The 12495-nt window shown below is 42.9% G+C and overlaps 1 protein-coding gene across 4 annotated transcripts in view; it reads left to right on the top strand.

The window, feature by feature from the left end:
- LOC125883794 (butyrophilin subfamily 2 member A2-like) overlaps positions 1 to 7116 on the top strand; it is a 103260-nt gene extending 96144 nt beyond the window's left edge. For 3 of the 4 annotated variants that reach the window (XM_049568373.1, XM_049568372.1, XM_049568375.1), the window contains 2 exons: positions 4735 to 5082; positions 5231 to 7116. In XM_049568373.1, coding sequence (XP_049424330.1) covers positions 4735 to 5082; positions 5231 to 5439 — 557 coding nt within the window. In that variant the 3' untranslated portion in view covers positions 5440 to 7116. Of the gene's footprint in view, positions 1 to 3185; positions 3341 to 4734; positions 5083 to 5230 lie in introns of those variants that run through there. The other variant, XM_049568374.1, reaches the window with a different exon arrangement.
- Positions 7117 to 12495: the final 5379 nt, after the last annotated feature.

Raw genomic sequence — 12495 nt, 5'->3', positions numbered from 1 at the left:
TACAATGTAAATAGTCATGAAAATAAAGAAAACGCATTGAATGAGAAGGTGTGTCCAAACTTTTGGCCTGTACTGTATATTGTTGGATGTGTAGTTAATAAGTGTTGTATTCAACTGACTTCAAACACAAAGAAGTGATCATACAAACTGTTTCAGACTGCGTAGTTTGGGTAGAGGTTTGTGTAGGCGGGGTCAGACAGAGGGAGGAGCATCAGGCTGTGCTGTGCTGTGGTTGAGGGGGTTGAGGGGCGCCGCCAGGGATTTTGGGCCCCATGAAAATAATTCCTACTGGGGGACTGATACAGCCGGCCGGGAGGCGGCCAAAAATTTTTGATGCTATTTTATGTTGTTGGACAGTTTTAACAAATGTATTGATGAACAGTAGAAGCAGTGTGACTGTGAGTCCAGCAGAGGGCAATGTTGACTGTAATTCATATGTTACACAGTGTGACAGTGAATGCACCATGTGTCTCTAGAGAGAGAAAGAGAGAGAATGATAGATGGGTAAGGGGCTCCTGGAAAGAAGGAGGGTGGAGGGAGGGGGGCAGAGTTCAAGAATGTTGTGCAGGCCTGCAATGTCCTATAACGCCTTTGAGAAGGCAGGGGGGTGAAGAGGCAGTGTCCGGGGTGTGTGATGTCCCTAATAATGCCCGTGGCCCTCCGGATGCAGCGGGTCCTGTAGATGTCCTGTAGTCTGGGGAGCTTGGTGCTGATGATCCTCTCAGCAATCTTGATAATGCACTGGAGAGCCTTCCTATGCAGCCAGAGTACCATGCTGAGATGCAGTACGTAAGGACTGACTCGATGGCTGACCTGTAGAAGTTCACCAGCAGCTGTTTTGGGAGGCATGCCATCTTCAAGCACCTCAGGAAGTAGAGCCTCTGGTGTCCTTTCTTGACCGTCACCATGGTATTGACGGTCCAGGTTAGGTTGTGGCTGATGTTGACTCGGAGGTACTTGAAGCTCTGCACGACCTCCGCTGCCTCGCCATTGATGTTAATGGGGCGATGAGTGAAGGACTTCTGACTCCTCCTGAAATCCAGGATCATCTCCTTTGTCTTTGCTGCGTTGAGGATCAGGTTGTTTTCTCAGTTCGAGCTCACCAGGTTCGCAACCTCTGTCCTGTAGGCAGCCTTTTCATTTGACGTGATCCTGCCTACTACGATTGTGTCATCTGCAAACTTTATGATGGTGTTGGCCTCATTGGTGGGTTTGCAGTCAAGTGTGTAGAGGGAGAAGAGGAAGGGGCTCAAAACGTAGCCCATCAGGGTGATGCTGGAGGAGACCTGTCTCCCCATGTGTACGGTCTGTGGTCAACCGGTGAGGAAGTCGAGGACCCAGCTGCTCAGGTGTGTGTTGAGGCCCAGGAGGTCCAGCTTGGTGGCCAGTTTGTGGGCGGGGGGGTTGGTGGCGTTAAAGACGGAGCTATAATCGATGAATAGCATCCGCACATAGCTGTCCCTCTGCTCCAGGTGTGTCAGGGTAGTGTGGAGAGCTAGTGACACCGCATCCTCAGTCGACCTGTTTGCCCTGTAGGCAAACTGGTGTTGGTCCAGGGAGGGGGGGATGCTGTTCTTCAGTTGTGTCAGTATGAGACACTTGAAGCATTTCATCACTACTGGTGTCAGGGCCACTGGCCGATAGTCATTAAGAGACCTGATGGCTGATTGTTTTGTCACAGGGATGACTGTTGCTGACTTGAGGCATGTGGGAACAGAGGCCTGCTGCAGGGAAATGTTAAATAGATCCGTGAGCACTGCTGTCAGCTCCCCTGCACAGTGCTTCAGAACCCGGCCTGGTACTCCGTCAGGTCCAGTGGCCTTGTTGGAGTTGATGTGCTGCAGGGTCCGTCTCACCTTGTGGGGGGTCAGCACTAGTGGTGAGGGTCCCTGCTGTGCCCTCGTGTTGTAACTGCTGTCAGTGCAATCAAACCTGGAAAAAAAGCAGTTCAGGTCGTTGGGGAGGGATGAACTTTGTGCATGTGTGGAGCTGGTGTTGTTGCTGTTGTAGGCGGTAATGGTTTTGATACCCTGCCAGACACGTCAGGAGTCAGAGCTGTTGAAATGCTCCTCAATACGCTTCTTGTCGCTATGCTTTGCCTCCCTGATGCCTGTCCTCAGTCTGGACCTTGCTGTTCTATAGGCCTCTGCGTCACCTGAGTGGAAAGCAGCATCCCGGGCCCTCAGCAGACTAATCACAGCACGGTTCTTCCATGGCTTATGGTTAGAGAGTGTCCGTACTGTCTTCCGTGTGGTGACACTGTCTATGCAGAAGGTGATGTAATCCACTATGGATGTGGTGTAAGTGTTGAGGTCTATATGGTTAGGTGCAGACTGATGTGGTTGGACCGACCAAGGTGGGGGGAGGAGGATGCTTTGTAACCCTTTTTGCAATGGGACAGTAGACTTGGTCCAGAATATTATTTCCTCTAGTCGGGAAATCAATAAACTGATAAAAATTTGGCATCACAGTCTTCAGGTTAGCGTGATTCAAGTCCCCTGCTATTATAAACACGCCATCTGGGTGATTATTTTTTAGTGAGTGGATAGCGTCGTGCAGACTGGCCAGCGCTAACTTAGCGTTTGCTTGCAGGGGTATGTAAACAGCAGTGAGAAACACCACAGTAAACTGCCTTGGCAGGTAGAATGGTCTGCATTTTACTGTTATGAACTCTAAGTCTGGGGAGCAAAACGTCTTAATAATGTCAGTGGAGGTGCACCATGTGTGACTCATTAGGTTATTAGGTACAGCTAAGTGAAACTGATGCATTCTAACAGTCCTGTAATAGTCATGAAGGATGTAATGTTCACATGATGATGATTAACCTTGATGATGGTGATTGTGCTGCTGTTGAGCTGCACTGAGTTACAATGAGAGGTGTCTCTAATATTGTGTCCAGCCCGTATCAATCAGCTCAGTAACATAACAGGAACATGAAATGACACATGTATATTCTTCAATAAGCTGAGCTGTATATAGCTGTAGATATCTCATGGATTTGACAACTTATTTCTAATAAACATGTTCATATGTTATTAAAGTGAACTGTCTGACTAAATGAGCCCTGTTCAATGCTTCACAGAGACAAGTCACGCCTGAAGTAGGAAGACTTTAACTTTCAGTGCTCTTCCTGGGCTGATATGGTGTCCTCAGTAACCCCAGATGTGAGCTCCACCCACTCATGAGACAAAACCAGCCCTCCCAGCTGGTTTCAGCCAGTTCAGTTCAGACACAGGATGAAGAACAAGACACGGACAGAAGATGCAGCAGATCCTCATCCTCTCAGCTCTCATGGCTCCATTCCTGCTCCTGTTGTTCCCTCTGTGTGCAGCAGCTTCTGGTAAATATCAGCTTTTATTATGAAGAGATTCATGGAGATATTATTTCTGACCTGAGTAATGAAACAATGTCTTGTTCTAGGAAATGAAATTTGACCTTGTTTTTTTAAGTGTGTAGATATATATATATATATATCTACACCACATATATATTGTTGGATGTGTAGTTAATAAGTGTTGTATTCAACTGACTTCAAACACAAAGAAGTGATCATACAAACTGTTTCAAACTGCGTAGTTTGGGTAGAGGTTTGTGGAGGCGGGGTCAGACAGAGGGAGGAGCATCAGGCTGTGCTGTGCTGTGGTTGAGGGGGTTGAGGGGCGCCGCCAGGGATTTTGGGCCCCATGAAAATAATTCCTACTGGGGGACTGATACAGCCGGCCGGGAGGCGGCCAAAAATTTTTGATGCTATTTTACATAAAACTATGCATTTTGATGGTATTTCTGACTGTCATTCCAACATTTGTGAAAAAAGAACAATCTCTTCCTCCACTTCCACATTCCTCCCTGACAAACTTGAAGAGGATCCTGGACCTGACTCTGTAGAGTGTACGTTATAGGGCTTTCGCTCAGCAAGAAAAAAAAAAATTTGTTTGCTTGCTCATCCCTAACTAAAATGATCACCTTCTTCTGAATAAGAAGAATATAAGCAGCTTATAGACCAGGGACAAAGTTAATATTCCATAACTTTCCACCACATGAACCACTAACAAACCCACCTTGCTTTTTGAAATACTGGGTGACATACTGTCGACCCTTTGCTTCTTTCTCCTCTCTTAGCTTCCTTTCTTTCTGTTTTTGGCTACCTGGTTTTTGAGGCATATTGCCATCTCCGCCTCCTTACCCGCTGTCAGTGACAAATTATGGCGCACTGCAGCTGATCCAGTCGGACTGAACCATTTTACGTAAATAGAGAGGGGGGTTATTGTTACCAGTACATTGTAAATAAAATATATTTGTGATTATAAGTTAGTTAATAACTTAGTGTAATATTATTTTTTGTCAGTATTATAATTTTATTAGGGGCCTCTCTGGGCCCCTCTTAATCATGGGCCCCTAGAATCCTTCTCCTTTTTCCCCCTTTTCGGCGCCCTGGGACGCATCAGATGAACCTGTGGTTAAACACACGCAGAGTTTTTGGTTGAAGTGTGAAACAGTGAGATCAGCTCAGAGAGATGTTTATTAAAGACACACTGAATGAACTGAATGAAGTTTAAGTGTACGTCCAAATGTTAAAGCAGCTTCATGTGTCCCAACAAATCTGACACTATCAAGTGTGTGTGTGTGTGTGTGTGTGTGTGTGTGTGTGTGTGTGAGGAGACCTCCTGTTTAAACTCTCTGTACTTTACAGATGGCAACACTTTGTGACTCTGGATGGTTATTATTGTTTTTCAGACCAACATGTGACAGTGCACCCTGGACATGACGTCACTCTGAGATGTGAGGCTGGTGATGTCTCCATCTTAGTTGTAGAGTGGACCAGACCTGACCTGGAGCCACAGTACGTCCTCTTTTACAGAGATGGACGCTTAGAAATAAAGCGACAGCATCCATCCTTTAAAGGCAGGGTGGAGCTGGTGGACAGAGAGCTGAAGGACGGAGACGTGTCTTTAACTCTGAAGAATGTGACCAGCAGAGACTCTGGAACATACGAGTGTCGAGTTGCAGCAGGTGGATCAAGATACAGCAAGAGAGCCATCATTAAGACTGATCCAATCAGAGTCATTGAGCTGGAGGTTAGAGGTGAGTGTGTGGAGCTCAGTGTGTGTGTCTGTGTATCAGGTTGGAGCTGCAGTTTATTCCTGAGAGTCAAACATCAGAAATACACAAGACAAATGAAGGCTGTTCAACTAATCACACATTTACTGACTCTGATTTATTTAATCTGCAGGTTCAGAGAAGGAAAACTCCATGGGTGGAAACACAGAGAATGAACACCCCGTAAATGGACACTTCCCTCATCTATACGTTGGACTGGCAGCAGGAGTTGTTGCAGTGCTTCTTGTAGCTGCTGCAGTGTTTCTTGCTGTCTGGAGATATAAACGACGTTCAGACCAGAGATCAGAACGGCCTGCTGCTGATGAAGAAGGAAACCTGTAAACCATGTTTACCTCTGCTGTTTGAGACTCTTCACCATGATGGTCTGTTTCAGCCAGTCATGTCTCTCCTCCATGAATCACTACCTCATCATGTGCAGTGAGTGCGAACAGAATCTGTCAGGTTTTACTGAAAGATCTGCTCGTATTTTATTTTTTATACGTTATTTAAATTTTCATGTTGCGTGAATCCTGTTGTTTTGTGTAACGTATGTAGAGACATTTCACTGGAGTAAATAATTCTCCCTCCATGAATCACTACCTTATGGTGGAGGAGGGTTTGTGTTAGGGTTGGGCGATAATACGGTATCCCGCGGTATCTAAAAATAGCAACGGTATCAGTTTCATTACCGTCATTAAAAAAATCTGCCGCACATAGGCCTATAGGGGCCTGATATAATATTACATATAATTTATCTATTAACTATATAATAATGAGTGTTTGTCCAGCACCTGTGTATGTGTGGTTGAGTTTTCAATTTAATACTAATTACAATTTAAAACTAATAATAGGTTATAATGTTTCTCTTATAACTGCCCTTAACTGTTGTCGGGAGATGATGTGGTGCACCTGAAATAGTTTGACCAGTTAAACTTCTGACTGAGAGCTGGGAATTTCTGACCTTCGAGTACAATAATAAACCACAACTACCTCCGCTAAAATGTCAGGCTTTATTTACGTGAGTGTTTGCTGGAAGAATGGAGTGTTTGTAGCGACTTTTACGTGCAAAAAAGAGCAGTGATAGGAGTCAGTTTATAGGAGTTTGAGGTGGCGCCATTTTGTGCCAATGAGAGGTGTTAAGTGTTTAAGGGCTCCTGCACACTGTGAATATTTCAAAAATATATTGTTTGTAACTAAGATGCACTTTACTTGATATGGACTTGGTTAAAACTTAAAGATTGAAACAGTTCATTGAATGTTGATTGTTCATGATGTGATGAAGTGTGTTTCCTGCTGAAATACATCGGTAAAACATGTAACATAAGCATTACATAGTATTTTATTACAGTGGCCTGTAATTATTACAGAAGTTTAATGAAAGGTTTTACTTTAATGTAAAAGTCAACAGTTTGTGTTTACCACAGAAACTGTAAATGGATGCTTTAGTGAAACTGTAAGAAATGTGAGATACTGAAAGTCATGGACTTACTTACTAACAACTTGGCACCCATCTACCTCTCCAACCTGCTGGAACCCTATGTCCCTCCAAGGTCCCTCAGGTCCTCTGATCAGCTTCTTCTAGCTGTCCCTAAATCCAGGCTGAAGCTCAGGGGAAATCGGGTTTTCTCAGTGGCAGCTCCAAAACTTTGGAACGAGCTGCCTCTGCATGTTAGGCACGCCCCCACTCTGCAGGTGTTTAAATCACGCCTCAAGACACATTCTTTGGCTTTTTCAAACACAGCCTGAGTGATTGGTGTTCTTCATGTGACGCTGTGTATGCTTTTTATTTATGAGTTGTGATTGTGAGTTGTTACCTGTTTAATTTTCTTTTACTTGTAAAGCTCTTTGGTCTCAGCTCTGTTGTTTTAAATGTGCTATATAAATAAATTGGTATGGTATGGACTGAACAAAGGGAAGAGACTGGAAAGAACAAAAGAAACTGAATCGCATAGAACTGAAATATTTTGTTTACATGTAACTTGTTAATAAAACAACCAGGAGAAGCAATCTGGAAGGAAATGCAGCGCACCTTGTCCTCATTGCCTCTGTTCTACCTGCTTCATAGGCAGCATAGGATGCTGCTACATTTATCATTATAGTCTGTTTTTATTTCATTTTGGAGAGAGTGAACTTTTCAAACTGAAGGTAAGCTCTAAAAATAAACCAACGAGCAGTATTTTCCGTTGATAAGATTATATATGCCCATTTTCGGTTATGCTGCTACGTCATCTACTTCTACTTCTGGGTGAAGGCCCACAAAAGAAAAAGTACTACATGCCCAGAACACGGAGCCCGACTCCAGTCAGATTAAGTGGATACATGCAGCAATAGTTTGATTTTCAATCGAATTATCTAGGTGTGTTAGTTGAGCTACAGATTGTCCAATTTCAGTCAAGCTAAACTGTTTACATGCATTTAATCATTTGATTTTCTCAAGCTGCATGTAAACATACTGACTGTCAGCCCTGTGATAGTCTGGTGACCTGGCTTCTCAAACTGGTCCCAGTGGAGGACCAGACTGAACGTAAATCATTTCACATGTCCTCCATGAATCAGTGCCTCATCATGTGCAGTGAGTGTGAACAGAATCTGTCAGGTTTTTACAAACACATCTGCTCTTATTTTATTTTGTACATTATTGTATTATTCGTGTTTGATAGATCCTGTTGTTTTGTGTCAGCTGTTCCTGTAAAGACATTTTACTGAAGTAAAAGTACTTTAGTGAATTATTTACATTTATGGACATTTTGTTCCTGAGATTATTATTTTGAAATCTTGTTTTGCATCACAGGTTACTTCCATGTCTTTCACTCCGTGCATTCTGCAGTGTAATTGTCTGTGGTGCAGAAGTCCAAACACAACGCGCTCTACCTGCTCTTGTGGACACTGCTATTGCTGTTGTTACTTGCCGGCTTGTCCTCCTCACATTTCTTGCGTCCTCCTGCGTGCTGACGTGGGACGTATCCCTCCTCTCATTGGCTGATGCTCTTTGTCAGTCGTATCAGACCTCTCCAGTTTTCTAGCATGGCAGATATCCAGTCCCAGTCTCAGACGAGGGGGTGACTGGCGCAGAGGCTTGTTCACACGTGAGGGCAGTCTACCTGCCGACTCACCTCCGACCCAACGTGGCTCTCAAGATCCTCGGCGACGTCAAAATCGCGGTGAAAATCATGTAATGTGAACTAGGCTTAAGACCTCTTTATAAATGGGTTTCATGCTCTTTCTATTTTAAATGAATGTTTTAAACAAACTCCATTTGTTTTTTAATGAAAAAAAGTCTATTTTCATCAATAGCTTTCACGTTACATTATTTGACATTATGCACTCTTAAACTGCACCGTGTACAGTTCCTCACTCTGCCAGCAAAGAGCCTAAATCTGATTGATGACTGTGTGTTAAAAACAACAAGTGCTAAAAGCTACTGAGCCTCCAGTGTTTCTAAATCTCTTCATCTGAAGCCTTTAATCAATAACACAACACTGAGGAACAGAAGACATGTTGACTTCATGTCACTGATGACATGTTACAGTGTGTATGTGTTACTGTAACAGCTGATCATTGAGGTTTTTAAGGCCAAACAGCTTCTCAGTGTCATTAATGTGAAAGAAGTGATGTTGTTACAGTGTGTGTGCAGAATGAGTCCGACAGGAGGCCTCGGCTTTATATCATGACTTTTAAACAATGTGCTGAAGAAAACTTAAATGTGTTTAACTGAAGCTCTGTAACTGACACATGAAGCTGACCTGTCTGGACCTGTCACTGTAAACACACATGATTAAATGGAGGTTAATGCTGAGTTCAGAGACTGACCTCAGCTTCTCTCTAACACAGTGTATGTGACCAAGAACAGGAAGGTGATTAAAACTATAATGAGGATAATATTAATAATAATAACAACTGAGAAAAAATAAATAAGTAAAGTAAGATAAAAGATAGGAGAAGAAAAAAAAGTGAAAAAAGAAACAAAAACAGACTAACACAAAAACACCCACACAACGTCAACAACACAAAATATAGCATCAGGACTCATCAAATATAGTGACTAAATTATCTACCACCTACTAAGAATGACTGTGCCCAGTTATTTGAGACCATGCCAAACCAGTCAAGCCCCTCTGAAGGGCATGGGCCCCATCTTCCCCAATATAGTTCAAAAAAGGGTTCCAGATATTTAAAAATTTGAATGGTTTGTTTTTCAGCCCAAAACTTGTTGCCTCAAGAGGGATGAGTTCCAATATGCTCCTGAGCCAATGCGAGACAGTAGGCGCAGTGTTCGATATCCAGTGGAGAAGGATATGTCTCCTTGCAATAAACAACAAAACCTGAAGCAGCTTAAGTGAGAGGGGAGCAAGGTTCACAGCAGTACATTGAACAGTAGACTGGAACAAAAAATGGGCTCCAGAAACAGCTTCTTCTGAAAAATAGCATCAGTTTCATTAGACACTTTATACCAGAAATCAATAACAAAAGGACAGTCAAAAATATGAGCCTTTGTTGATTTTACACTTGTACAATATTTTCAAAGCAGAGGATTAAACTTGTTACGTTTCACTGGAGTATAACTTTAAATTGCAGTTCTCTGGCTTTATTAGTGAACAAGCAACCTGATGAGCCCTGCCAGACTCTGTCCCATTCATCTCTAGAAACTGTCACAGCAAAATCAGCTTCCCAAAGAGATTTCACACGAGCTGTGTGTTCAGTGTTCTGGATTAACAAGGCCCTATAAAACTTGGAAATGAGTTTCTTAGAATTAGCACTTTGCAATATCTTCTCAGTTGTTGAAAAAGAGAACCCATTTGGGTGTAACTTTACAGTAACTCCAGATGTGAAGGCAAATATGTAACTTTAAGCTGAGAGCTGATCAGCAGAGTTTAACTTTGATAAACAGTGTGACAACAAAGACACACGCTGTGGTTCTCTGCTTCATTTCCTGTTTCATGAGTTGTCACTGAACAAAGAAATAAAGAGTTTCATCTGTTTGATGATTCACTGAGAATAAAACTGACGACACTGTGTTTTCATTGAGAGCTTTTCACTGTGTGTTATTAAAACTTATTCTGGACAGACTCTGGAAGAGATTAGTATCAGGCACAGAGAGCAGCTGCAGCAGTGTTAACTCCTCCTCCTCTTCTCTCTAACAAACACTCTGCAGCCTGTGACTCCATGATAAGACTGTTGTGAATTCCAAATGTGAAGTCAAATATTTCACCATGGACTCAGAGTCAAACTCTGACAGTGTGTTTACTGTAACAAAGACACACGCTGTGGCTCTTAGTTTTATTAGTTATATTTACAACGTCTCTGGCTGTGAGCCAAGTGACAACTGCATACAGAAATACAATAAGTTTCATCAGATGACTGTAACTGTAACTCACTGCAGACTAAACTGAGACTGTGGTTTTATTCAGGAGCCTTCGCTGCAGCTTATTCTGCAGTTTGAAGGAAAACATATTCTGGACAGTCTCATGAAGCAGGAAGAGCGATGTTACAGCCTCAGAGAGCAGCTGCTGCACCTCTGATAAACACTCTCATCAGTCTTATCAGTGACAGACTTCAGCCACAGTCTAAATGTGAGGTCAGGTCACCATGAAGTCTGAGCTGAGCAGGAGACTCAAACTCTGACTGTGTGTTTACTGTAACAAAGACACACGCTGCTCTCCATTTTAGTTCCTGTTTTTCAATCTCTCTCTGGCTGTGAGCCAAGTTACACTGAATAAAGACTGAAGACGTGTCCTCAGTCATCTCTGTAATGGCTGACATGAAATGAAACTTAATAAACAACACTGTATTCCAGGAGTTTTCCCTGCATGTTGTTGTGCAGGTTGAAGACAAAGTGAGACACAGACTCATGAAGCAGGAAGAGATGAGGAACAACAGCAGCAGCATCTTTACTGAGCAGTTAGACACACACACACTCTGACACTTTAGTCCTCAAACATGTCTGCTCTGAACACACACACTCTGACTTTTTCACACACACTTTGGTTGTTTGTTTGTTGATGTACATTGAGTTGGATGTACATGTGTGTCTGTACACAGAAGATCCTGAATGTGTCGTAACATGTTTGACCTTCAGATCAAATGTTTGAACTGATGTGAAGTCTGATCATCAGCAGATCTGACACAAACACATCAAAGTGTTTCATCTAAATGAATCTGATCAGTTTAAATGTTTCTGTGTGGCGTTCAGTGGAGCTGTTGGATGTGACGTATCGTCTGCTGTGCAGAGGATTGTGGGTCAGAATAACCAGTAAAGCCTGCTGCTTTACAGACTGTAAAATCAGACTGGATGCAGTAGGACATGTTTTCGGCACACTGCATTTGACACACTCTGTATTGGGACGTGCTGGATGTGTTTGTGGCAGACTATAGTTTGGTGGCGTGGGTGCTGGGACACACAGATCAGGCTGGTTGGAGCTGAGTCAGGCCTGAGCAGGTTCAGTCACCGACTGACTGATGTTTAATGAAAGCTGTTGTCTTGTATCAAATATGAAGCTCACAGTCAGACACAGTGTATTCAGCCTGTGTAGCTGAGGGGACAGGTCACACTGATATGATGCTGATTTACAGCAGAGTTCATGAACCATCAACAGAAACCACAGATCACCTGTAAAGCATTTAATATGTTACAATATCATAATTAAAACAATCAGAGCCTGAGAACAAACTGATATATGAGTCTGATAAGATCAGATCTAACAGGATGTGTTTCTGTGACTTCCTGTTGCAGCAGTCTGTCAGACCTCACTGCAGCTTTTTGTCAACACTGCATGTTGCCCACTGCCTCCTGTTATTCTGTGAACGTCCTGTTGGTGCTTCCCCTCCTGACTTCAACTGTTTCCAGTAAACTGCTCCTCTGTAGGACAAAGTGAAGCTGCTGTGCTGCCCCCTGCTGTCTGTCTCTGACATCACTGACAGTCTCAGCACGTGATTGGTTAAATGTTCACGTCATCAAACATCAGATCATTTTTATTTCTTTATGAACACTTTATTGTGTGTGACTGTGTTTAATGTTCAGGAGAGAAAAGGAAACACCTGCCTTCATTAATCAGTCATTGAACGCACCTCCTGTCAGACACCTTGTTTGTTTGTTTGTTTGTTTGTTTCTTTGTTTGTTTCTTTGTTTGTTGTGTTTTGTTTGTTTGGTGAGGAGGAATGTGTTAACACAGTGAACGTGTCTGATGTTTCCTGTCATGAACACACACACACACACCGTCCTCTCTCCCTCTGCGCTTCAGCTTCACCTCATCCAGAGCACGAGCTCCACCTGGTGACGACACAGTTTCCCTTCAGGGATCAATAAAATATTTCTGATTCTGAAAAAAGTTTAAAAAAAACAAAACAAAACTGTTTTTTAAAAAAAAACAAAACTGTTAAACTGTTTTCATTAACAGTTTT

Source organism: Epinephelus fuscoguttatus, linkage group LG23 (genome assembly GCF_011397635.1).
Source record: "Epinephelus fuscoguttatus linkage group LG23, E.fuscoguttatus.final_Chr_v1".
NCBI classification, from domain to species: Eukaryota; Metazoa; Chordata; class Actinopteri; order Perciformes; family Serranidae; genus Epinephelus; species Epinephelus fuscoguttatus.
This window is presented reverse-complemented; position numbering and strand designations above follow the sequence as displayed.